The sequence below is a fragment of the Condylura cristata genome, unplaced genomic scaffold (assembly GCF_000260355.1).
Source record: "Condylura cristata isolate star-nosed mole 26May11 unplaced genomic scaffold, ConCri1.0 scaffold00041, whole genome shotgun sequence".
NCBI lineage: Eukaryota > Metazoa > Chordata > Mammalia > Eulipotyphla > Talpidae > Condylura > Condylura cristata.
The window spans coordinates 4554976-4580088 of record NW_004567142.1 but is presented as its reverse complement, the minus strand read 5'-3'; the positions used below and the strand labels follow the sequence as shown (position 1 = coordinate 4580088).

At 55.7% G+C, this 25113-nt stretch overlaps 3 protein-coding genes across 4 annotated transcripts in view; 2 read left to right on the top strand and 1 right to left on the bottom strand.

Moving 5' to 3' along the window:
- Positions 1 to 2286, bottom strand: part of PPP1R15A (protein phosphatase 1, regulatory subunit 15A) — a 3927-nt gene extending 1641 nt beyond the window's left edge. Inside the window, 2 exon segments of the mRNA XM_012733694.1 lie at positions 1 to 1071; positions 1693 to 2286. Coding sequence (XP_012589148.1) covers positions 1 to 1062 — 1062 coding nt within the window. The 5' untranslated portion in view covers positions 1063 to 1071; positions 1693 to 2286.
- Positions 2287 to 3934: 1648 nt separating this feature from the next.
- Positions 3935 to 23128, top strand: PLEKHA4 (pleckstrin homology domain containing, family A (phosphoinositide binding specific) member 4). Of its 2 annotated transcripts, XM_004694263.2 has the most exons (20): positions 3937 to 4358; positions 4772 to 4862; positions 5838 to 5945; positions 7694 to 7766; positions 7865 to 7965; positions 8078 to 8187; positions 8702 to 8917; positions 9248 to 9521; positions 10111 to 10185; positions 11823 to 11870; positions 11977 to 12057; positions 12196 to 12345; positions 13256 to 13354; positions 15047 to 15187; positions 17216 to 17315; positions 17392 to 17468; positions 20963 to 21124; positions 21895 to 21953; positions 22348 to 22460; positions 22694 to 23128. In XM_004694263.2, exons 2-20 carry the CDS (start codon positions 4779 to 4781, stop codon positions 22954 to 22956), a joined length of 2334 nt encoding a protein of 777 aa, XP_004694320.1. In that variant the 5' UTR covers positions 3937 to 4358; positions 4772 to 4778; the 3' UTR covers positions 22957 to 23128. The 2 variants fall into 2 exon arrangements, with proteins under 2 accessions (XP_012589144.1, XP_004694320.1); XM_012733690.1 differs by lacking the exons at positions 20963 to 21124; positions 21895 to 21953; positions 22694 to 23128 and having other exon boundaries at positions 3935 to 4358; positions 22348 to 22431.
- An 89-nt stretch (positions 23129 to 23217) lies between these two features.
- Positions 23218 to 25113, top strand: part of HSD17B14 (hydroxysteroid (17-beta) dehydrogenase 14) — a 13390-nt gene continuing 11494 nt past the window's right edge. The window contains exons 1-3 of the mRNA XM_004693990.2: positions 23218 to 23736; positions 24470 to 24508; positions 24729 to 24811. Coding sequence (XP_004694047.1) covers positions 23655 to 23736; positions 24470 to 24508; positions 24729 to 24811 — 204 coding nt within the window. The 5' untranslated portion in view covers positions 23218 to 23654. The remainder of the gene's footprint in view (positions 23737 to 24469; positions 24509 to 24728; positions 24812 to 25113) is intronic.

Genomic DNA, 25113 nt, shown 5'->3' with positions numbered 1-25113 from the left:
ACCCTCAGCTTCTCCCCAGTCTTCATCTGCTCCTGAATCACTGTCCTCCTCCTCCGTGTCCTCTCCTGGCCGGCAGACCCAGGCCCTCAGGAAGGAATTTGTCAGGGGGATCGGGGTAAGACCCCCGCCTGCCCCAGACACACTGTCTGCCGCCGCCTCCTCTCTGTCGCTTGCTACTGAGCTCTTCCTGGGTCCCTGCTGCAGGGGCCTCTGGGCTAGAACTGAGGAGAGTGGCCATGGGTCAGCTGCTCCTGCCTCAGCCTTCTGGCCCCTCTTCTTACACTGCTCTCCCGGACTACACTCCCAGGCCCTGGGGTGAGAGCCCGCAGAGCGGGGCGGAAAGGAGGCCTCCCCCCCGTCTTTATCTTCTGTCCTTCCTTCCTCTGTGACTCTACCCTCTTCCTCCACTGGACAATACACCCACGCTCTGGGCTTGGATCCTGGAACTAAGGCAGAAGTAGATGTTCCAGGAGCTTCTTTGTGTTCAGCTGCTCCATCTTCTGCCTCCTCTACCACCCCTGGACAACTGTCCCAGGGTGATGCCAGGGAGAACATGCTCCAAACTTTATCTTCAACAGCGCCTTCTTCCTGTGACTCCTCCTCCCCGAGGTCTTGCAGGGTTCTTGTCAGAAGCTTGGGAGGCAGAGGAGCAGGGTGGTCCGCTGTACAGTCACTTCCCCGGTCTCTCGGGTCACGGGCTGTTTTTTCCCTACCCCACTCAGCAGCAGCCTCTGAAAGTCCCAAGGTTTCAGGAAGGGAACCATTGGCTTCCAGATCTTGGAGGGCCCCCCTGGAAGTTTCTCCCTTCTCCTCAGCTGCTCGGATCTCCCCAGTCTCCCCTTGAGGGTGCCTGGCCCCAGCGCCATGGCAGGTGGCCAAAGAGGACTTAGCTTTTTCCTGATCTGCTCGAGTTACTGCTTCCAATAACCAGGACTCGAGAGGTCCTGGGCTTCTCAAGTGGCTCCAAGCCCAGCTGAACAGGCCCACCAGCGGGGACAGGAGGAAGGAGGGGTGGGCATCCCCCCAGGGGAGCCACTGCTGGGGCACTTGGCCCGGTGCCATCTTTCTGGGCTGGGGGAAAACAGGAGAAAAAGGAGTAAGCTTAGAAGCCATTTAGGGGACAGTGTCAGGGATGACCCTGAGTCATAACAAAAGAATAGTAACATGCACAGCCACGTGAGGCTCCCAGCTTCACATTCCTTTGACACCAGCCCCGCCCATCTCTGTCCCTCCACCTCCATCTCCCTCTCAACACTGGAGTCGGGGTTCCTAGTGTCCCCTTCCTCAGACCCAAGGCATCAGTCCTTTCTCCCCGCGGGCCTGAAGTCTCACTCCCAAGCAGTGAGAATACAACTTTTCTACTTGCTTCCTTTGAGAATAAAGCCCCAGTCCCTGATACCCTCATCTCCCTGAGGATTGGCAAATGACTGTCTCACCGCGGAGACGCCAACATTATGACCCCAAAAAACATTATGGTCCCAGATTCATTGGTGCCTGCCAGCACCTGGACCCCAGACCCTGCTCCATCACGTTCCTGTCTGAGCCCTGGAGCTCGTCCCAAACATGAGCTCAGGCTCCCCCAGCCCCCGAGCCCGCCCGCCGGGTCCAGTACCCAGAAGGCCGAGCCGCCGCCCGGCTACTGACTAGTCCCCAGCGCCCAGCGTCGCCGACGGCCGTGTCGCCCGCACTCACCGGTGGGGCTGCGAGTCACCCCGGGGGCGGGAGCGCCGGTTCGGGCTGCCACAAGCGATCGCAGGTGCGGAGGGCTCGCTGGGCCAGCGCGATCATCTCGCCTTCCGGCGTGGGCTCGTGTCTCCAGGTACCACCGGCTGCGGCAAGCGCGGTCGCGGCGAAGGGACGCGCGAAGGGACGCGAAGTCGTGTGGAAAACTACATGCGCTCAAGCAGGCGGTCAGCGGCGGCTGAGCGCTGACGTCGCGCGCTCCTTTTGTAGCCCAGCGCGGCCGGACGCGCAGACGCTATCGGGGGGGCGGGGTTTCGATACGTAGACGTGAGGAGGGGAAAGGAAAACAAAGTTGGAAATCTCGCGGACTTTCCGGGCATTGTGACGTCACGACGGGAGCGCGGCCACGCCCCGAAACCAGCGAGCTGTCAATCAAACGCGTTACCCGGAGATACCGACGCGGAGCGCTGCCTCGGCTGCTGGGAGGAAACGCCTTCCCTCCCGCGCGGGTTTAGCCGACGGGCCCCAGGCGCGGGTCTCCCACCTTCACATCCGGTCGGCTTCCTCCAGGCCGGGGGAGAGTATTTGGTTCCATTTCACAGATGAGAAACTGAGGCGCAGAATAAAGACTTGCCCGCGGGGGCGGGGGGGTTGGGGGAGGCGCAGCCTTTAGATTCCTGGCAAAAGGGAATGAACTTGTCAGCACCACGAGGGAGAGCCACTTGGCTTGTTCACGGCTTTTCTTTCAGGGCCTGACACATAGTAGGTGCTCATGAAATATATGGTGACTGGGTGTAACATCAAAAGCCTGCTGTAGGGTCCTCCCTGGTGGCGCGAGGGGTTACGTCTCAGCACTATGAAGCTGTCCGAAGCCTCTGCCACAGGAGTTGGATCCCGGCCAGGGAGTGACCCACAGGGCGCTGTCTCCCCCGCTGCTCCCCTCAGCAGTGAATTTCAGTCAATCTGCCTGTTCTGCTCCCCTCTCTGTCTTTGGGGAATCCTCTCACACAACCCCCGGACACACACTTCAGGCCATCACCCCAGTTCTTGTAAGCATAAATAAATAAATCTTTAAGAAAAAAACCCTGATTTTGTGATCCTGGATTTTATCCGCTTCAAACTTACACAAAAATTCCCCTACCAGGCTGAGCCTCCCTAGTGGCCTAGGGGTTAAGTCTCACCACCACAAAGCACAGCATTGGGTCAGGTCAGAGAGTGACCCCCAGGGCACAATATGCCTCTCCTGTCTCCCCGCAGCTCCCCTCAGCAGTATGTTTCAGTCGATCCACCTGTTCTGCTTCTCACTCTGTCTCTGGTGACTCCTCTCACCCCCTTCACCGCCCCCACCTCGGGCCTACACTCTGGGGGGTACAGTTGCATGCATGCATAAATAAAATAAAACTTTTAAAGAAATAAAATTAAAAAAAAAAAATTCCCCCCTGAGGGAAATGCACTGGACTATGGTGATGGCACATGGATGATTTCGTGATGGGAAACCCACGGGGATTACAACTGAGATGGAAAATGCACTAAAACGCACATAAAAATGATGTAAAAATAAACTATTATTTATTTTTTAAAAAATCCCCCCCCACCCCCATTACAAACTGAAACTGATCTGGTAGCAGCAGGTTAACCATAGGAGTGGGAAATCTCCTTGAAGTCCCAGGCCCAGGGACACAATCTCCTTGCCTGCTTCCTCCCGCCCTCTCCCATAATCTTGCTCCTCAAAACAGGTCCAGGAAACGTGTGTGAAGCTCTCTGCCTAGAACAGAGGGTGGAGATGTGCCAGGGCCGCCTGACCCCGCTTAGCCAGAGCCCAGAATCAGCGCCACTCCCTCTCCCCTGGAGGGTCCCGACCCAGCCATTCAAAGCCACGTTGCCAGCTGCTTCTGTCCCCTCCAAGCCCCACCAACTAGACTCACACCTCGGGTGTCATGTCTCCTAGCTCACACGGAGTCTGAGCTCTCATGGCTTCCAGGACCCCCAGTTCCCCGAAGCCAGTGTCCAGCTCCCTGCCAGGAATAGACCCCTGGGGTCCTGCCTTCAGGGCTAGGCTATTCTCCAAACGTTCAGGAATCCCAGCTTCAGCCCTGGGGCACCAGGAGGGACCAGCCCAGCCGAGACTCAGGAGTCAAGGGGCCCTTGGCCCCTCCCCTCAGCTGTGGGGGCAGCTGAGCCAGGGGTCAGGCTGTGGTGGGGAGGCCAAGGGGGCGGGGTCAGCCGGGATTGGGAGGGGAGGCAGCAGCGTGGGCGGCTGGCAGACCAGCAGAGAGGAAAGAGAAACTGGGAGAGGGAGGAAGAGGAGTGAGAGGGGAATCAGAGAGGAGCAAACAGCGGACGTGGTCGGGCAGAGAGAGAGGACGAGGCTGAGTGTGAGGGACTGACGGAGACAGACTCAAGAAGAGACTGGAGTCCCAGGGGAGTGGTTTGGCCAGAAATAGAAAGTCTGGGAAAGTGGCTGGAGGAGAGAGAATGAGTGAGAGGCTCTGGAAGAAACAGAGAAGAGAGTGAGAAAGGTGAGGCTGGAGACAGCCGAGGGGGAGAGGAAGAGAGACCAGCAGAGACTCGAGACTCAGACAAAACACGGTTATGCCAGGCAGGACCTAGGGCACCGGAGAGGGAGACTGGCTGCCCCCGGCCTCCTGTCCCTTGTCACCGAGACCCCAGAACTGGTAAGTTCCCAGGTGGGGCTGACAGGGCTCACCTGGGTGTGCGTTCTTGGCGCCCAGATAGTCTGGGGGTGCCTGTGGGAGGGCAGGAGACAGGTAACTGGGGAAGTGGGAAACAGGTAGGGAGTTAAGCAAAGGAGGGGGCTGTCAAATTCCTGGGGGGCAAGAATAAAGAGCCCCTATTCTCTGCCTTGGGCTGCAGACAGCTGCCCCCAGCCCCCGCAGCTGCCAGGGCCGCCCACCTCACTTGGCACAGCCCTTGGTATGTGGGCCCAGGCCAGGGCTCTCCCCAGCCCCCCAGTCCCCAAACAACAAGCTCTTTCTCCTCAGCCTCCTCCAGCCTCTGCACCCCGACCCGGCTCTGCCCCAGGGGTCAGCTGCACACATAGGCACACAGCTCTTTTCTTTCTCCCCAGGCCCTTGATGGAGGAGGCCAGACCCCGCAGCAGCCTCAGCCTGGCCAGCAGCGTCTCTACCCTTTCCTCCACCAGCAACCTGAGCACCAAGGTTCGCCTTTCGTGGGGGTGAGGGAGTGCGGGGCTGGGCGAGAGTGGGCGCTGGCTGGTGGCTCGCTGCCACCCAGGGGTGGGGGCTTGGCTGAGAAGAGCAAGTTTCCTTGGCCAGGGGTCTGCCTCGAGGTCTCCACTTGCCCACCAGCCGAGCTTGGAATTCAGCTAGGGGCACTCCCAAGTGACCCGCCCCTTGGATTTTCCCAAATCAGAGCCAGAGTAAGGAGTCTGCTTGACTCTGGTGGCTGAGATGAGGCCATTCCCCAGCCACGCACCCCCAATACCCCCTCCCAACGCAGAAATACGCCCACTCTGGATTGGAGACTCCTCTCTCCAGCCCTTTAATCTACTCAGTTCCTGGAATTTCATAAGGAAAATCCCTTCTCTGACAGATGGTGTCCATGAGGCCTGAGGTACTGGTACCCTGACTGGTCACCCCTCAGTAAGGGACACTCATGCCCTGACCTCCGCCTTCCCCTCACTCATGCTATCCCGACCTAGGTGCCGTCGCCCGGAAGGGCAGCTGTGGAGAATGGCTTTGGCCTGTGAGGTGCCCAGGCACACAGGAGAAGGATTTGAAGCCGTCTCTCCCTGGACATTGAGTGATCGCTAAGGGGTGTCTTTTGCAGCCCGATTCCAGCTGAGCTCTCCCCAGGCTCAGCCTGGTGGTCCCTCCTGTCGAAGGGGTCCTGCGGGGGGGCAGGTCCAGTCCAGCTCCCGCAGGCTGCGCAGCCCCTCCAGCTGGGGGTGGGGCGGGGGTGCCAGGCGCACCCTCTCCATCGTCTCCATCAGCCATGGCTGCTTCCCTGCTCCGGAACACCTGCGCCGCCCCTCGAGGGGCTCGTGCACAACAAACTCCGAGCTGCAGCCCCAGCTCCTCCCTGGGCTGGCTTCTGAGGACCACAGGCCTGCCTGCACCTTGCGCTGCCTCCCCGACTCACTCCAAGGTCACCTTCTCTTCTTGTCTCCTCAGAAAGCCACCCGGGCCGTGAGCAAGGTGCATGCCTTTGGGAAGAGGGGCAATGCGCTCAGAAGGGACCCCAACCTCCCCGTGCACATCCGAGGCTGGCTTCATAAGCAGGTGGGGTGAGGGGCAAAGGGCAGGGACACTGGCTGGAGGCCGTGGCCTGGACTGTCCCGTTTCTTTCCTCCCAAGTTTCCAAATAGGTTCCACTTTCGCATCACCACTTCTTCCTTTATTCCGTCATTGTTTCACTCATTCATTCGCCATCCCCTGAACACTGACAGCCTACCAAACCTTGGGGCACACTAAACAAAGGACTGCAGTCTCGCCCAGACACAAAGCGATGTTTCTGCCAGCGTCAGATGATGTGACGCTCCGGCTGGAGAGCCTAGACCCGCTGTGACATTTGCACAGTGACGCAGTCACCTAACACTGCATTACCCAGAATTATCCCCACCCATGAAGGGCCTGTGACAATACAGTTCATTCAAGATGGGGGTGCGGGGTGACGATACATTAGCGTATAAAGGGGACCCGATGACTGCAGATCGCAGAAAATGCCATGACGATAAAAACACAGGGACACCTTCCCAGGAGACAGAGGGGCCAAAGGCCAACGCCTGAAGTTTGGGGTGAGCCAAGGGGAGAATGGGTGCCGCAGGGCCGTGGTTCTCAGAGGGCGGTTCGGACCAGCAACATCAGCACCGCGTGGGACCTGACTAGCATGCCCTTGTCACGCCCACCCCAGGTCTGCCTACTCACATGATGCTACTCTGGAAGTGGGAGTTTGTGCTAAAAAAAGTCTCCCCGGTGATTCTCATGCAAATCAGTACTGCATGTGAGGAATCTGTGCTTTATTCTTATTTTTTAAAGATTTATTTATGCAGGCAAGAACTGGGGTACAGGCCAGAGTTGTTGGAGGGTGGTGAGAGGATTCACCAGAGACAGAGTGGGGAGCAGGACAGGCAGATCTACTGAATTCCACTGCTTAGGGGAGCAGCGGGGAGACAGGAAAGTTCTGCTACGCCCTGTGGGTCCCTCCCTGGCCGGGATCAAACTCCTGCTGCAGTGACCATGGACAGCTTCATAGTGCTGCTCCCCTCACCGACCAGGGAGACCTGTGTTTTAGTCTAAGTCTGGTGGTGAGCTCTCTTTGGAGAAAGCTCTCTTTGGCTCACGTGATCTGGTGTGATTTGAAAAGACTATGCAAGAGGGGTGACATGGGGTTCAGGGTGGTGGCTCAGTGCTCCTCCCTGGCCTCAGGCTCCAGCACGGGTGTTGCCGTACCTCCTCCCAGCTTTCCTGTAACTCCTGTTTCTGACAGAAGAGAAACCATGAATGTTCTAGTGGGGAAAAGACTTGTTCAAGGGCACGGTTTGAAAGTTGTGGAGCTGGGCACTCCCTGGTGGTGCAACTGGTTAAAGCTCAGCACTGCAAGCTGGCCCCAGACACTTCCGTGCAAGTTCGATCCCCCACCAGGGAGCTGACCCACATGGCACAGCAGACCTCTTCTGTCTCTGGCCCGCTGCTCCCCTCGGCAGTGCATTTCAGTCAATCCGCTTGTTCTATCCCCCACTATCTCTGGTGAATCCTCTCACGGCCCCTGCACCTCTGGCCAGTCCTGTATGCATCAATAAATAAATCTTTAAAAATAAAAAGGAAAGCTGTGGAGTTGGAATTTCACCACTAGACACTGGTCATGTTGACTGGCCCGAGCCTATGCTCAGCTACAACCCGGGCTTCCAGCTCCCCCTCTGATTACTACCTCAGCGCTAGGTCTGCTTCTCTCCTCTCTCCGACTCTGACCCCAGTGTTTGGTGACCTCACCCCTCCACTTAGACGGCCCCCACCCCCTCTCTCCCCAGGACAGTGCTGGGCTCCGGCTCTGGAAACGCCGCTGGTTCGTTCTCTCTGGCCATTGCCTCTTCTATTACAAGGGTCAGTGCCCCAGCTGGCATGGGGTGGGCGGCCTCTCCCTGTGCCCTAGCCTCCCAGCCTCCGGACCCCCGTGCCCTAACCGCAGCCCTCTTTTGCAGACAGCCGTGAAGAGAGCGTCCTGGGCAGCGTCCTGCTCCCCAGCTACAGTATCAGGCCGGATGGCCCCGGGGCCCCTCGCGGGCGGCGGTTCACCTTCACTGTGAGTCTGTCCAGCCTTCGGTGGCCGAGAGCACGAGGCCATGGGGGCAGGCCTTGGGTCCTGGGGGGTCGGCGCCTCCTCTGGAGAGGGGTCCCAGCTTTCTCTCCCGCAGGCCGAGCACCCGGGCATGCGCACCTACGTCCTGGCTGCGGACACGCTGGAGGACCTGCGGGGCTGGCTGCGGGCGCTGGGCCGCGCCTCCCGCGCCGAGGGGGACGACTGGTGGGTCTGGGGCCTGCCCCCGTGCGCCAACGGGCCGGTCCCCGCACCCCTAACTCCTCCCCCGAGGCCCCGCCTCTTCAGCATCCAGTCACCGCTCTTCCAGGCCAGTCTGGTGGCCGCTTTGCGCATCTCACCCTCCTCTCCCCGCTTGCGGACTCTGGAAGCTCCGCCCCCTCCTGGCCCGCGTGCACAGTCCGCACTCTGATTGGTTCTCGCGGAAGACTCCACCCCCTGGAGCTGTCACTCAATGTCCTGAAACTAGACCGTCTCAAGGGAATCTCCGTGCACCTGTTTTCAGGCAGGGGACACATTGCCTGGGGCACTGGGTCCAGCGACCTTGGTGGCCCTGCACAAGTCACTTCCACACGCAGGCCTCAGTTGCCCGGTTTGCAAAATGGGCACAATGCATCGACCTTTCTCTTCACGGGGCTGTCTCGCGTCCTCCTCTGTGACTCGAGGATAGTGTGTTATGAGGCTCCAAGGGGTGATGTCTTTTCCTGTGTTCACTTCCTAGTGGGCGGCCCAGGTCACCTGCACGTCCCCAGCCTGGGGAAGGCCCTGGTGGCCCCGGAGGCCCCCCAGAGGGGAGGAGAAGGGAAGAGGCGCGCCGGTCTGAATCACCGGAAGTAGCCCGGCTGTCCAGGGGCCGTGGCAGAACTGGGCTGCGCGCCCCCAGCCCCACAGCCGAACTCCAGTCTGGATCCCGGGTTCGGAGGGCCAGGAGCCCCGAGTGAGTTGGCCTGAAAGTCTGGGGCCACAGGGTTCCCTAGGGCTGTTTCAGAGGTTAAGAAGGGTGGGGACTGGGACTGGGACTGGGTGGGGGCTGGCTTAGAGACTTCTCACCTGAGTTGCTGGGGTTTTTGAGGGGCCAGAGGCTGTGGGATGACATCCTAAGGAGATGACTCTGGGAATCAACTGGGGATCTGGGCACTAGAAGGGGGTTCCCCTCCGGAGGGGCCGTAAGACACACTGAAGGAAGACACAGCCTTGAGTTGGCTTGGTGGGTAGGGGGTGCAGGGGCTCTAATTGACCCTGTTCACTGACTCTCACCTCCCCACAGCCTGTTCACCCCTCTCTCTTGCCCGCCCTCCCCTCTGAACCTCCCTCGGCCAAGTTCTGCTCCTGCTCGCAGACCACCTCCTTCCTCGGGAGACACAGCACCCCCAGCCAGGCCCCACACCCCCATGAGTCGCATCGATGTCCGGCCTCCCCTGGATCCTGGGCCCCAGCGCCAGACCCTCTCCCGTCCACCCACTCCCCGCCGAGGACCCGCCTCTGAGGCTGGAAGACCGCCCAGGAGTCCCCAACATTGGCGTCAGGAGGCCAGAACACAGGTGAGCAGAGAGCGACAAGGATGGGCACTGCCTTTCCCAGAGGGCACTCGACTGTCCATCAGGTCAGTTTCTAGGCTGCCCCCCTGAGTCACGGGAATTGTAGTTCACAGAAGCAGAGCTAGGTTCAGATTTGAAAGGAAGCATGGACCATATCTCCCATCTGGCGTCAGGAGACCGTCTTTTCAGGTTGGTCTCTAGCCACTACCCCTTAAGCTTTATGGAGACTGTAGTCCAGAACACTCCCTTCCAAGCCTATGCCTTTCGGGGTAGTGCAGGATTGCATATGCCTTAGGTATCGGTTTGTCTTTCCAAGTGGTCACTCTGAGCATCATGGGATTGTAGCCCAGAATAGCCATAGCCAACCACAAATGTGAGAGTGGATTGCTGTTCCCTTGGCCTGTGGCTGTTCTGCCTGTCGTGTCCACTTGCTACCATTCTCTGTGTTCCCAGCGGCACCCTAAGCTGGAGAGAAGGGGGTTGGGACAGTCAGGGGAATCCAGTCTGAACCTCAATTCTGGCCACAGCTGCCCTAGTTTTTGTCACGAAGACAAGTCGGCCTTTAAATCTCTCATCTCAATATTCCTTCCAGGCCCCCTCTGGCACCTCCACGTATCTGCAGCTTCCCCCAAGACCTCCGGGCACCCGGGCTTCCATGGTTTTATTGGTAGGTAACTTGGGGCATCATGAATCTGTGAGAGCTCCCCCGTGCCCCGTTTTTGTTTTTGTTTTTCAAAGATTTATTTATTTGTGCATACAGAACTGGGGTACAGGGCAGAGGCTCAGGGGTGGCGAGAGGCTTCCCCAGAGACAGAACAGGGGAGCAGAACAGGCAGAATAGGCAGATCGATGAAGTACCCTGTTGAGGGGAGCAGCGGGTGGGTCAGCAGAGGTCTGCCGCACCATGTGGTCACCTCCGGGGCAGGCGGGGGTCGAACTCATGCGGAAGTGGCTTTAGCTTCTCAGTGCTGGGCTTTAACTCGCTGCGCCATCAGGAAGGGCCCTTTTTTTTTTTTTTTTTTTTTTAATGGTGGATGTCATCCCTTGGGCTGGTGTGTGTAGGAAACACTGGCTATCTCAAGGTCCGGACACTTTCAGTGTTTCATTAAGGCTGCCACAGCTGGGTAGCAGAGAGAGGATCTTTCCATTCATTGAGATCACCTTCCAGATTAGTTTTTTTTTTAATCTTACAGGGTTTCAAGTGTGTTCTCCAGTAAGAGAACTCCTGAATGCCTGTTAGTTTTATAAATATTTGAATAATGGGCTGTTGGTGCCGTCATCCGGTCTTGTACCTGGTATCTTTGCTGAATTCTCTTCTTGGTTCTAGTCATGCTTCCATTTACAGGGTCTTTGGACCAATGAGCATCTCCTCTGTCAGCAATGATGGCTTTATTTTTGCATCCCTAACTTCATAGTTTTTTTTTCCTTTTCCTTATTTTTTTTAAAGTTTTTTTTTTTTAAGATTTATTTATTTAATCATACAGAACTGGGGTACAGGCCAGAGATGCGGAGGGTGAGAGGATTCACCAGAGACAGAGCGGGAAGCAGAACAGGCAGATCGACGAAGTACACTGCTGACAGGAGCAGCGGGCGGGTCAGGAGAGGTCTGCCACGCCATGTGGTCACCTCCGGGGCAGGCGGGGATCGAACTCATGCGGAAGTGGCTTTAGTTTCTCAGTGCAGTGCTTTAACCCGCTGCGCCAACAGGGAGGGCCCTCCTTTTCTTTATTTTTTAAGATTTATTTTTATTTACTTGTGCATACAAGAACTGGGGAGCAGACCAGAGATACAGGGATGAGAGGATCCACAAGAGACAGAGTGGTGAGCAGAACAGGTGGATCCACTGAAATCCACAGCTGAGGGCCGCATGCTGCACCCTGTGAGTCAGCTCCCTGCCCGGGGGCCGGGCCTGCTGCAGTGGCTGTGGGTAGCTTCATAGCGCTAAGACTTGACCCCTGAGCCACCAGGGAGGGCCTCTTTGCTTCCCTTTTCCTATTGTATAGCACTGGACCAGATCACTAATGCAATATTAAGCGGGAACAGGGCACCAGCGTTCTTGTTTCCTTCTCAGTCATAAAGCACGTGTCATCCCCCCCATTCATTGTAACATCTGCTGTGCTATTTGGCAACAGAGCCCACTGGGCCTTCCTTAAGCCACAAATGGGCAATTGGTCTACTGTGGTTCGCTAAAACTTGGAACGAAGCTACCAAGAAGAGTGTCCAGAGAAGCAAGGTGTGACTAGCACTGAACCACAGCAAGATCTGTGTGTCCATGTGACTCCCAACTTCTCTGCTTCTCCTTAGCCGGGTCCCCCGCTGGACTCACCCTTCCACCAAAGCTTGGAGACAGATGTAAGTCCCCCTGATGCAACTCCCAGAATTGAGACAAGAATGTTCTAGGCGGTGGGTGGAGGAGCTGGGTCTGGCCCATCACAAGCTCCTGTTTTCTTCCCTCCAGTCGCTGTTGAACAAGCTGTGTGGCCAGGATCGGCTCCTGAGGAGGCTGCAGGAGGAGATAGACCAGAGGCAGGAGGAGAAGGTGCAGGCTGCGGGGCAGGGGAGGGACCAGCGGCCCCCACCTGCCCTGCGTCCTGCCTGCTGCCCAAGGACACAGGACTTGTTCCTCGCCCTGGGGCTGGCCGTGGCCTCACAGCCTGACCGTCTGGTCCTGATGCAGGAGCAGCTAGAAGCAGCTCTGGAGTTGACCCGGCAGCAGATGGGCCAAGCAGCCAGGGAGGCCGCGATTCCCGGGAGGGCCTGGGGACGACAGCGTCTCCTGCAGGACCGACTGGTCAGCATCAGGGCTGCTCTCTGTCACCTGACCCAGGTGAGCGGCCCCAGGGTGCGAGCCTGGGGCAAGGGGGGGTCCAGGACTCTCCTGTTGTACCAAGGCGCTTGGCCCTAAAGGCTCATGAGAATACAGCGCTTGAGAATGTCCCTTCCCCTCAGTTGGAAGCCAGTGATCACGGCAGTTTCAGAGGGTGAGAGCAAGCAGAGGCGAAGAAATTTAATATAGTGGCTGAAGACCTAGAGTTTGACACAGGTTTCCTGGCTCCTATGAGTCACGTCTACTCACAGGAGCTGGTGACCTCAAGGAAGATGAGTCCTATGTGGTTTGGGGGTGTGTATGGAGGTGGGGGGATTTTTAAAAAAGATTATTTATGGGGTACAGGCCAGAGGTACAGGGGCCATGAAAGGATTCCCCAGAGACAGTGGGGAGCAGACAAGCAGATTGACAAAGCACACTGCTGAGGGGAGCAGCGGGGAGACAGGAGGGGTCTGCTGTGCCCTGTGGGTCACTCCCTGGCCGGGGATTGAACTTGTGCTTCAGAGGCTGCGACTGGCTTGTAGTGCTGTACTTTAGCCCACTGCGCCACCAGGGAGGGCCCTCAAAAGGAGATTCCTACTCTCCGGGATGCGTGGGGAGTTGTGGTCTTGACTCTCCCAAGGATTCGTCAGATGCGCAGGCTCTGCTGCCCCAGGGGAGTGCAGAGATAACCAGAGGACTCAGGGGAAATGGTATGTGCCCACACTAGCAGTCGGTTGGAAGGACAGGTTCCAAATGGACTTGGGGTCTCGCTAGTCTGCTCAAGGACATCCTCGGGAATTCTAGTCCACAGTCCCCCTCCCCCAGGGCACCAGGGCACCTCCCTGCCCCTCCTCAGCTGGGAAAGATGGGCTGGGGGAGGACTTGGCTGGCGGGCGTGCTAACCTGTGGCTCCTCTTCCCCGCCCAAGGAGAAAGAGCGGGTGTGGGACACGTACAGCGGCCTGGAGCAGGACCTGGGCACCTTGAGAGAGACCCTAGAGTACCTGCTGCACCTTGGGTCTCCCCAGGTACATCCCTGCCCGAAACCCGAGGCCCAGCAGCCCTTCCTCGGGCTCCAAGTTCTCACGGACACACTCTGGGCATCGCAGCCTCGGCCCCAGAACCCCACTTTATGAGATCGCTGTAAGCAGAAGGGTGCTCGGCAGATGCAGCTCCATGGAGGCTACTTGTAGCCCGAGCCCCCCACTTTTGTCTTTTAACTCAAGCCCCCATTGTAGTTAGGACCCAGCTTCACGTCCCCGCTCCAGATGGCTTCCCTTGCTTTGAAGGCCCGCCCTTGGGGTGCGACTCGGCTGTCAGCCTTCCGGGGCCTGCAAGTTCACGTCTTGCATTCTGCAGCCTGACGTTTGCTGTTAAATTTACCCTCTGGAATTTCCAGGTCCAGATCCAACCCCTTTGTTCAAGCCCCACGCCGGAAGTGTAAGCTCTGATGCGTAACCTCGAAACCTGGCATTTTAGTTTCTAAATCACGTATCATTAGCGAAGAAGCACTGGCTGCTGGTGTTAGCCGCCCACCCCAGCTTGAAGCCCCACACTAGCGATCTTTCTTCCTAAAGCCCACCTCTCAATTCAACGTGCTCAACTCAGTGCATCACAAGGTAGCTTTCTGACAGAAATACAAGTTCAGTTTAACTCTTGAAAACCTGTCCATGTATTTCACCACATTTTAACCCATACAGCAAAATAAAGGAGAAAACACATTCCAGTAAATGCAGGGAGAATCTTGGAAGAACTGATAAAAGCTCTCAGTCAAGTCAGACTCAAAGGAAACATCCTTAATCTGATGAGTCGTGTAGAAAAACACCTAGAATGTGCTTTAGAGTTGACAGTGTGATATCAAAAACCCTTCACATCAGGGTCTGTGAAACAAATCAAAGTTAATAGGGACCAGGGAGGACAAACTCAAGGCTTTGTTACAGATGATTTTGTAGACATAAAAAAAAAAGCCAAATTCATCTCCAGATAAACCACTAGAATAAACAAATTCAGCAAGGTCACTGAACGCAAGGAAAGATGTCAAAACCAGTTGTCTTCCTATATGCTGGCACCAAACAAACTACAAGAGGAATGTTTCTAAACCCTGTGTTTGTAATTAACACAGGTCTCACGTTCAGGGAGAAATCTAATGAGAGAAAGGCAAACCATCATCATCAGGAGACACAGACGCAGGTCATCATCCAGAGAAACAGGAGAGACACCACACTATGGCTAGAAAGACGGGGTGCTTTAAACACGTAGGATCCCCAGCCTGAGCGCTCCAGTGGGATGCAGGACCCCAAAACCAATCCAGGAGGTTTTCATGTGGACTGACAAACTGGCTGTTTCGAGAGTGCAAAAACAACAGGAACCAAAGCAACCCCCAAGACGAAACCTGACTCTGAAACTCCAGTTGCTTGACTCAAGATTCCACAAATGGACCAAAGCTCAGGCCAGGTGGTCAGTAAGAGACGCAGGCATTTCTGCGTCACCTTTCTCTGACAGAGGGGAGACAGCAGCAGCACAGAAGAGACCGTGTTTGTGAGGAACGAGGCCAGGGCAGCAGCATGCCCATGCAGACAGATCCCAGATGCAGCCCGACGACGCGCGTGGCCCGCACACCGATCTGTCGCTCCAGCCCAGCCGATTTCAGACCCTCTCTCTGACCTTGACTTTACGTGCGTCTTCCCGCCCGTGAGTAACTAATTCCTATCCTCCCCCAGGACAGAGCATCTGCTCAGCAGCAGCTGTGGATGGTGGAAGATACACTGGCAGGTTTGGGGGGTCCCCAGAAACCACCCACCCACACTGAGCCTGACTCCCCATCCCCTGCACTTCAAATTGAGGAGTCCTCAGAGAGGGAGGTAAGACTCACACCCTTCTCTCCCCCCCCCCCTTCTGCGCCATCTGCCTCTGCCCGACGACTCACCTTTTTCTTCCTTGACCAGCTAATCAGGCAAGTATCCTGAGCTCCAGAAGCTTCTGCTTTCTCATTTATTATACTGTGACCATAGCTGGCTCCCAACACCTCCCAAGAGCGTGGCCTGCATCTCTTCTTAACTGCATATTCAATGATGTCATGTGGGGAGCTTGCAATTGATCATGGCAGGACTGTGTATCCCATCAATACTGATACACGTGACAAACCTTTCTTTCTCCCAGAGAGATTTTAAAGAATTGAGGTAACATTATTTGACAGCCCTGTATAGGACGCTAGGTTATACTTTCTCACCATGCCCACCAGGAAATGTCCATTTAGCACCCATCAGCCTCTCTACCATTTTCCTCCTCTCTCCTTCCTCTTTTGACACCATTCTGTTGTCAGTATCTGAGGATTTAATTTTTATTCTTTTCTACCAGTTACTGAAATTATATAATGCCTGTCTTTTGCCATATTTCACTTACCATAATCCCCATAAGTTCCATCCATGTTATCATAAATGGCAAGGTTTCATCTTTTTTATGACTGAGTAATATTTCATTTTGTATTTGGACCACATTTTTAGCCTCTCAACCATCCTTGGGCACTTGAATGCTGTTATGAACACAGGAGTATATGTCTCTTTGAAAAGAGAATTTGTTAAACATTCACCAAACACTGATGATCATAACCCTAGGTTTTTATAAGCAGGAGACCCTGATACAGAGTAGGTCCTTGGGCAGTAGAAGCCACTACTGTTAATACTATATTAGAGCTGCTGCTTGCCCTGACCTTCAAGTGATGTATCCAGAACACCTCAGTTCATATCCCAGTTATGCAGTCTGAAATCCATCACTGACCTAGTTCTCTGAGCCTCAGTTTCCCCATACATAAGACAGAGCTAGTTATAGCTGCCTGATAGGTTCGTTGAGAGGCCTCAAGAAGATAATACACTGCGCTGAGCACAGTGCCTAATCATAACCTGTATAAAACCTTGCATTTCTGGGCCTCTCTGCTGGTCTAGGGGTTAAGCCTCAGCATTATCACACAGCCTGTGTTCAATCCCCAGCCAGGGAGGTGACCCACCGGGCACAGCAGACCTCTCCTGTCTTCCTGCTGCTCCCCTCAACAGTGGATTTCAGTAGATCCACTTGTTCTGCTCCCCACTCTGTCTCTGGTGAATCCTCTCACTGGCCACACCTCTGGACTGCACCCCAGTTCTGTAAGCATAAATAAATAAATCTTTTTAAAAATAATATAATTATTTTTACATCATTTTGTGCATTTTTCCATCTCAGTTGTAATCCCCATGGGCTTTCCATCACCAAATCACCCAATATATCTTTTTTTAAAGAAAAAAATGGCTGTAAGAAACCTGTAGAGTGCATATTGTTTTGAGTTCATGGTTTCAGAGTCTTCAGCGAGATCCCTAAGAGTGGGATTTCCAGGTCACACTATTTCCACTTTTAGTTATTTTTTATTTTAAGATTTATTTTACTTATTTATATATACAAGAACTGGGGTGTAGGCCAGAAGTGGGGGTGGAGGAAAGAGGTGAGAGCACTCACCAGAGACAGAGCAGGGAGCAGAACAGGTGGGTCTACTGAGATACACTGCTGAGAGGAGAGCGGGGAGACAGGAGAGGTCTGCTGCGCCCTGTGGGTCAGCTCCCTGGCTGGGGATCGAACTCGCACTAAAGCAGCTGCGGATAGTGCTGAGATTTAACCCCAAGACCACCAAGGAGCCCCCAGGTTTAGTTTTTAAGCTCAATCCAGATGGCCTTCCGAAGTGGCCGCACCAGTCACATCCCTACCAACAGGGGATAGGGTTCTTCTTTCTCCAAATCCTCTCCAGCCCTGGTTGTAGGAGGGTTTACAGTCTCCACCCTGCGTGCAGGCTACCTTAATTGTCAACTGCTTGAGAAATGCTAGCAATGATAGCGGTCATTATTGCCCTTTCTCAACCCTTGCAGAGCCTGCCCGAGTCTTTGGAACTGAGCTCGCCTAGGTCCCCTGAGGCTGACTGGGGACGGCCCCCTGGGGGCAACAGAGACCTGGCCAGTCCTCCCTCAGGTGAGTGTCCCGGGTTGCGTGAAACTTGCTTGGCTTGGCATTCCCTGCCTTCACCAAGTCCCCTTCTGCCTTCCAGGTCTTGGGTCTCCAAAAGTCTCTCGTGCCTCCAGCCCTGAGGGCCGCCGTCCCCCTTCTCCTCAGCCAGGAATCAAGGTAGGCAGGTGAACCCTTGATCTGGCCCCCCATGCATTTGTCACTCTTGGGGCAACAGTTGGGAAAGGGGAGTTCTAATGTCACCCCTCAGAGCAGGGAGAGCCAGATCTGTTAAGAGTATGAAGACCGGGTTTTGTTTCTGCCACTTCTGAGCTGTGTGACTTTGGCTCTGTTACTAAACCTCTCTGTTCTATTTTCTCGACTGCAAACTGGAGCAAATGGCAACATCTACCACCCCGAGCTGATGTGAGGGTTCAAACAAATACCCAAAAGGTCAAAAATGGTGCCTGGGGGAAAAAGTTACCTAGAATAGAGCAAGTACTTCCTTCATTTATCAGCCAATCATTCATTCAACCACTATTATTAAAAACCCACTTGGCTGTCTCATAATGGAGCCAGGAGCCATGCTGGCTTAAATACACTCAAGCAAACAAAAATTAAGAACTTTACCAAAGAATCAAGACTGAGGACTAGAGCCCAGGAACAGCCTCCAGAGAACTCTGAGGAAGCTGTCCAAATTCTGAGCTTCCCTGTGAGAATTTTATGCAAGGAAAACATTTTACATTTTCAAGGACTTTTACAGAGAAAGTTGGGGCTGGTGTCCAATTAACGCATCTTTCCCATGTTGTCTATGCCTGGAGGAAAACGAGGGTTATTACACTTACCCGTTAGCACTTTCTCTTCCGGGAGCCTGAACGGCGTTTTAGCAAGCCACCGCCCTTGAAGTCCTGCCCAGAGACACTGTTGTTGATGCAGCTTCTTCTGCAGCTTCTTCATCAGGCCGGTCCAGCTCTCCCTTTGCTCTCTGGCTCGCGCCCCTGTGGCTGAGACCAGGGAGAGGAGTGTGCTTTTTATCGTTCGCTTTAGTTTACAGCCACACATAGCTACATAACTTTAAATGAGTTAAAATGAAGTAAACGCACCTGCACTGGCCGCCTTTCAGGTGCTCAGAAGTCCCCTGTGGCCGGAAGCTGCCCAGCGGGACAATCCCCGTGCAACGCTTCCACCAACACAGAAAGTTCTAGTGTGTGGAGCTTCTTCTTCTTTAAAGATTTATTTATTTATGCAGACAAGAACTGGGGTGTGTAAGCCAGAGAAGAGGAGGTGAGAGGATTCCCCAGAGATAGAGTGGGGAGCAGAAGAGGCAGATTGACTGAATTGCACTGTTGAAGAGAGCAGCGGGGAGACAGGGGAGGTCTGCTGTGCCCTGTGGGTCACTCTCTGGCGGGGGGGGGGGGTCGAATTCATGCTACAGTGGCTGCCAATAGCTTTGTAGTGCTGAGACTTAACCCCTTGCACCACCAGGGAGGCCCGCGTGGAGCTTCATAAGCGCTGAGGCCACAAACATGAAAGATGAGGGTGGAACATCTTTCTGCTGTGAATCTGACATTCAAGACTCTAGAAGGAGACAGATAAACAATCAACTTACTACCCATTATTTGATACCTGACAAGTACAAAGGAAATAGAAACAGAACAGGGCAAAGGCACTTTGGGCTGCTCAGGGTGGAGTGGTCAGTGGTGTGGTCTGGGGGGCGTCATGGCAAAGTGATGCGCGAGCTGATAACTGCAGGAGAGGGGAGGGAGGCCGCCTTGGGGCCAGCTGGTGCAAGAGCATAAAGGCAAAGTGCACAGACTTTGCAAGCCCCTGAGGCAGGAGCTGCACGGGCTTTTTGGTGGAGCAGGTAGAAAGCCAGTGTGGCTGGAACCGAGGACGCCGGCAAGGGGCGCTAAGGGTGGAAATGAGGCGGATGGATCTTTGCAGAGCCCCGTGGTCCAGGGAAGGACTGGGGCTTTGACGGTGCTGGGAGACTCGGAGGGTCCGAGCCCACCCCCAACGGGAGCCGCGGCCCGTGGGAACGGGCGCCCTCTGGTGGCGGCGTGGGGAACAGCCCCAGGGAGCCCTGGAGGAGGCAGCGTGGGGGGCAGTAATCCTTGTTGGCACTAGCGGTGATGTTGCCAGCACGTCGATCTTCACACCTCATTCCAAAGCCACTGTAATTCAAAATGAGCAATGCTGCGGGTTCCAGCTAGGTAGTAGGGTGCCTAAGTTCCCTTGCCAGAAGCGAGGAGGCTGAATCCACTGCAGTGGAGGGGCGCCGGGGTTTGCCCGTGAAAGAATTCACCAGAGACTGTGTGGACAGTAGAGGAGACACATTCACTGCGTGACTGCGGAGCTGCAGGGACCAGGAGAAAGAGTTAGTCTGGCCACTGAAAGAAAAGTCTGGCTCTAAGATTGAAGGCCCAGATCCAGGTGGCTGCTGCCACTCAAGTGCGGGTGGGTTAGTGGTTGCATCTTTAAGGTTCACATCAGGGGCCATCGCCCTGAGTTGGGTCCCCATGTGGCCAGGGAGGCGTCCAAAGGGCGCTGCAGACCTCTCCTGCATCCCCGCTGCTCCCCTCAGCAGTTTATTTGAGTGGATCCGCCTGTTCTGCTCCCCACTCTGTCTCCGGTGAGTCCTCTCACCTCCACACCTCTGGCCTGTACCCCAGCTCTTCTATGCAAAATTAATAAAATTTACATCAACCTTTAGTGGCCACAGGTAACACTTCAGTCCCTTCAGTCCCTTCCCACGCCTGCCTGCGGGGCCTGGAAGAGACTGAGCTTTTAACCCTGTTAGCCCCAACACAGGCCGTGCACCACGTAAACCCTCTGGGGGTGTCTTGTGGAGCCTGCATCCCTAACACATTACAATCCCCCCGAAGTATAAATATTTCTATCAAATAGGATAAAAAGTATGCCTAACATTTCCATTTAACTGTGAAGTTAAAAAAAGAATATGAATGTATGGCAGTGTTCTCCATGCGTGAGTCAGAGGGGAGTAAAAATAGACTCAACCTGTTCACTCCTCTGGAAGAGGTTTGCCTGAGCATGAAGTCACAGGTGCAAGTGAAGCGGGTTCCTGGTGTCCACATGTGTAAATGCCCGAGGCCTCAGGGTAACGTGAGCTGCAGGCCTGTCTCTCTGGAGCGCGGTGGCTTTTCACGGCTGTTGATTTGTGTTTACCCGGTCAGGGACAAGGAGCGGTTCCTCTGGCACCTCTCCGCATCCTGTGCCTCCTTTGGAGAAGTGTCTGTTTTGCTCCCTGAGCTGTCTTTGCCTGGCTTCTTTGCTTTCTTGTTGAGTTGTGTGGGCTCCTCGTCGGTCTCGGCTACCAGCCCCTGTCCGGTGCATGACAGGCATCATTTTCCCCACTCAGTCGGGGCACCACCGTGTTTTAATCAAAACCATGCAGGTCCTAAACCTCACTCAATTTAATTTAAGCCAATGCGAAAAGCTTTGTGAACATGTTCTGGTTTCCTTGGGGTGAACAATTTCTTCTTTGATTTATGTCTTAATTAAAAGTAGCACTTTAAGTTCTTAAGGGGAGACGCCCATGATCAAGGCGTGGGCAGAACCCCCCTCCGGGACAAGGGCAAGACTGGAGTCATGAGGTCCAGGGGAGGGATCAAAGGGAGGCCGAGGCGGGGTCTCCAGGCATTTCTCCCTCCCAGGTGCCCCTGGCCCGGCCCCGGATGAGCGCCCAGGAGCAGCTGGAGAGGATGCGAAGAAACCAGGAGTGTGGGCGGCCTCTTCCTCGCCCAGCCTCCCCTGGGCGCCTCACCCTGGGGAGGACACTGTCCCCGGCCAGATGCCATCCTGACGTGGACCCAAGGGTGAGGGGAGCAGGCTGGGTGGGATGGTGGTGGGGTTCCTCTCTAAAATGGGCATGTGCCCAACCTCCTGGGTTTCCAGATTCACCTCACCCCAACTTCCACCTGTGCTGACATCAGCACCCTCCCTCCCCAGTGGAGGGGGAGGGGAGGGATAGAGGCAACTAACCTGCCTTCTCCCCGCAGGTGGGGGTCAGGGGTCTGGAGCAAGCAATGGGGAGTACCCCGAATCAAAGGAGATCAGAGTGTCTCATTGAGGTGGCTTCATTTTCCACCTTTTCAGGGAGTAATTAGACATGTCAGAGGTGGGATGATTTTACAGTGAGGTCTGGTTTTCTAGTTAGAGGGCATCTTGGTCAGTCAGTTGAATACAAAACTTTTATTTCTATGTCTAGTTAGTTTTGGGGGTGGAGCAGTCTAGCAGGTCAATTATGAGGTGAAGAATGTAAGTTTGGAGGGTCTGATTATAGTCTTGTCAGAGGTAAAGAGGGGAGACTTCCTCTCTGAATCTCACCTACATCATGTGGAAAAGAGGGACTCTCTGCAGTAAGACTTTTCCCGAAACACAAAAGGGGATACATAGGAGTGGGTGGGTGGTGTTTTTTTTTTTTTTTTTCAATCCATCACTGCTTTCCATGGGCTGAACCTTTGGGGTAATTTAACACTGTATCTTTGGGGCAATTTCATCCTCTCTGATCCCCCTCTTCTACATCCTTAAGATGAGAAAGTGGGGGCTTTCAGGGAAGGAATTCTAGCACCCCATTTCCTTCCAGCCTGCTGTAGGCCACTCAGGAGCCCAGAAATGGCTCAGAAGCTCGGGGTCCTGGAGCAGGTAAGCATCTGGAGGGGACTAGGGGAATCCATTTGCTAAAGCAGAGGGAAGTAACATTATTACTAATGTTCCTGAGTCCCGAAGTGTGCATTTTAGGGATATGCAGCTCCTGTGGCTGGTAACCACAAAGCCCTAGGTCCCTAGTGAGAACTGTAGTTCTCCAAAGCTGCTGAATTGTCAAACTCGACCCCCTGGGTCAGGAAACTGGGTAAAATTTACTGGCTAGTGAAGTGCACAAGGTAAAGCCCAGACTTTGATGAAGGCCACGCCTTTGAAAAAGTCCTGTAGAGACACGTGCTAGGGACTACAACTCCCAGAAGGACCCGCGCGGCACTCTGTCCCTTTCAGCAGTGGCTATTAGAACTCGTCCCCCAAATTTCTTTTTCTCCCCTAGTCCAAGGAACACCACCCCCTACTTGCCGACGTCCGAAGGTCATCGGGAGCGAGTGCTGAGCCTCTCTCATGCCCTGGCCACTGAGGCATCACAGTGGCACAAAATGATGACAGGTGAGGCAGGGCTGGGAACCGTGAGGTCCTGGCTTTCGGGAGGAGGGTGTCAGGGACCCGGGGTCCCACATCCTTTTGGGAGGAGCCTGGGAACCCGGTCTGTCTTGATGAGGAAAGCGCTAGACAGGACTTGGTTGTTGTAGGTCCTTGCAGGAGGGAACGGGGCCCGGGGTCTGGGAAAAGGCCTGGGGTCCCAAAGTTTGCCATTCTCACTCCCCACTTGCCTTCTCCAGCTGGGAATGTGGACTCCCGAGTGGACACGCTTCCTCCTGCGCCGCCGCCTGCGTCTGACCCCACGTCCCAGGTGACCGCGCCCCCAAGATCGCCCGCGACCGCCAATGCCCGCCCCACCGCGTTCTCGCGCGCAGGCAGTGGGCGTGGCGCGGCCCCCACCTCCTGGGAGACCACGTGGGCCTCGGGGCCCGCCCCTCCCGCCCTGACCCCAGACGAGGGGGCGTGGCCTCTGCGAGTCACTCTGCTGCAGTCCAGCTTCTGACCAGCCAATCGGAGTGTGAGGGCGTGGCCCGGAGGTACCACCTGGCGATCAGGATTCTGCCGGCGCTTTGGGGCCCCCCTCAGTGGCCAGCCGAGAAGGGGAGTGGTTGCTGTGAGCAAAGTTTGGTTTTCCCAACACTTGTCCAAATCTGGATTAAAACTTTGAACTTTTAGTCAATAGTCAGTCGTCTTTCTGTTTGGGGTTGTGACACAGGGGTCGAGCTGGAGTCCCGATTCCTGGGTCCCCAGGAAGGAAGGGACGGAATCTCGGATTTGGAGACCCCCAACCCCAGGTGACCTCGCCCCCAACGTCTTCTGCAATGGCCAATTCCTGAGAGAGGAGGCAGCCGAAGGTCTAGATCGCTGGGTCTGGGTGCGAAGGGGGACAGATGCCGTAAATCCCGAGTTGGGGGCCAGGCCTCCTGATCTGAAAGAGGGGGACGCTGGGGAGCTGGACTCCGGGGTCTGAGAGAGAAGGGCTTGAACAGGAGGGGCTGCGGATCTGGAGGCGCGGGTCAGAGGGAGAAGGGGCTGGGCGCCACTGGTCTCTAGACGCCCTGGCTACGCCCCCCCTAGGGCCGGGCTTCCCAGGACCCAGCCCCTATTTATGGCTCGACCCCGGGGCCTTCCCGGACTTCGGAGGGCGGAGAGGCCCAGCGGTAGTGGCAGAGAGCAACAGAGGACTAACGCTCCAGGGCAATGGCGACGCGCTATGCCGGGAAGGTGGTCGTGGTGACAGGGGGCGCGCGCGGCATCGGAGCCGGGATCGTGAGAGCCTTTGGTGAGAGCGGTCAGGTGCCCTGATACTGGAATCTAGAAACGGAGGGGCTCCGGGCGCTCAGAGAGATGGGGGAGGGGGACAGAAGAGTTTTGGGTGCTGGAGTCTCGATAGTTCTAACCGAGTCCAGTTTGCAATGCTAAGGAAGGAGCAGGTGGTGGGAACCAGACCTGGGCCTCCAGCAGTCTCTCTCTCTCTTTTAAGGATTTATTTATTTATGCACACAAGAACTGGGGCACAGCCACAGGTGTGGGGGTGAGAGGACTCACCAGAGACTGAGTAGGGAGCAGTACAGTCAGCTCCACTGAAATCCACTGCTGAGGGGTCAGTGGGGAGACTGGGGGGGTCTGCTGCACCCTGTGGGTCACTCCCTGACCAGGGGTCGAATGGACAGCCTCACAGAGCTGCGCTTTAACCCGCTGCGCCACCAGGGAGGGCCCTCTGGCAGTCTTTAGGCTGTTATTCCTGTTTTCTGGGTCCCCACTTATTACTGATCAATGGGTGCTTTGGGAGAATGTCACTTCCTGGTATTGGGTTTACTGGAACCCAGGGACAGGGCCCCACGGAACCCCCAAAGGCACCTGAAGTCACCAGCCAGAACCTGTGTTAAGGCCCTTGCTCTTTGTACCTGGCATCATCACAAGACTTTGAGGCAGCAGGGGAGCAAAAGAGGAGCAGGACCCACAAGAGGGCAGCAAAGCCCCGGGTCTGCAGGGTCACTTCTCTCCTGTCCTAGTGCAAAGCGGCGCCCAGGTGGTGATCTGCGACAAAAATGGTGAGTGGTGGCCCGGGGCCCTCTCCCCAACCCCCTCCCTAGGGTCCAGGCCCCACTCCCTCTCTCCCCCAGGGCCCAGGCCCCACTCCCCCTCTCCCCAGGGCCCAGGCCCTACTCCCCCTCTCCCCAGGGCCCAGGCCCCACTCCCGCTCTCCCCTGGGCCCTCCCCCCAGCCCCCCCTCTCCCCAGGGTCCAGGCCCCACTCCTTCTCTCCCTGCAGAGCTGGGGGGCCAGGCCCTGCAGCAGGAGCTCCCCGGAACTGTCTTTCTCCGCTGTGACGTGACCCAGGAGGAGGACGTGAGGGTGCGTGGCCGCTGCCCCATCTCGCTTCTCTCTTCTAGTAATTGGACTCTTTTGGCCTTGTGTGCGCCGTTCCCCCTACTTTTCCATGTCCCCTGGGCAGATTGTCCCTGTCCCAACGGATTCAGGCTAGTGTCCTTTTAAAGCTTTGCCTGATTCTAATGGCTGACCGACCCCATGTCTGCCCGGGAAAGCTTTTTGCTCCCACCCAGTTCTTCAAAGCTCTTATCACTCCTCAAGCAATGGGAACTAAGAAACCCTGCAAAGTAGGTCTGCTTCTGTGAGAATCTCCCCCTCCCCTCTGC

Coding starts and splice junctions, on each gene's coding strand:
- PLEKHA4 (XM_004694263.2), top strand. CDS start 4,779: ATGGAGGAGGCCAGACCCCGCAGCAGCCTCAGCCTGGCCAGCAGCGTC. Junction 5,946..7,693: donor GAGGCTGGCTTCATAAGCAG/GTGGGGTGAGGG, acceptor CTCTCTCCCCAG/GACAGTGCTGGGCTCCGGCT. Junction 7,767..7,864: donor TTGCCTCTTCTATTACAAGG/GTCAGTGCCCCA, acceptor CCTCTTTTGCAG/ACAGCCGTGAAGAGAGCGTC.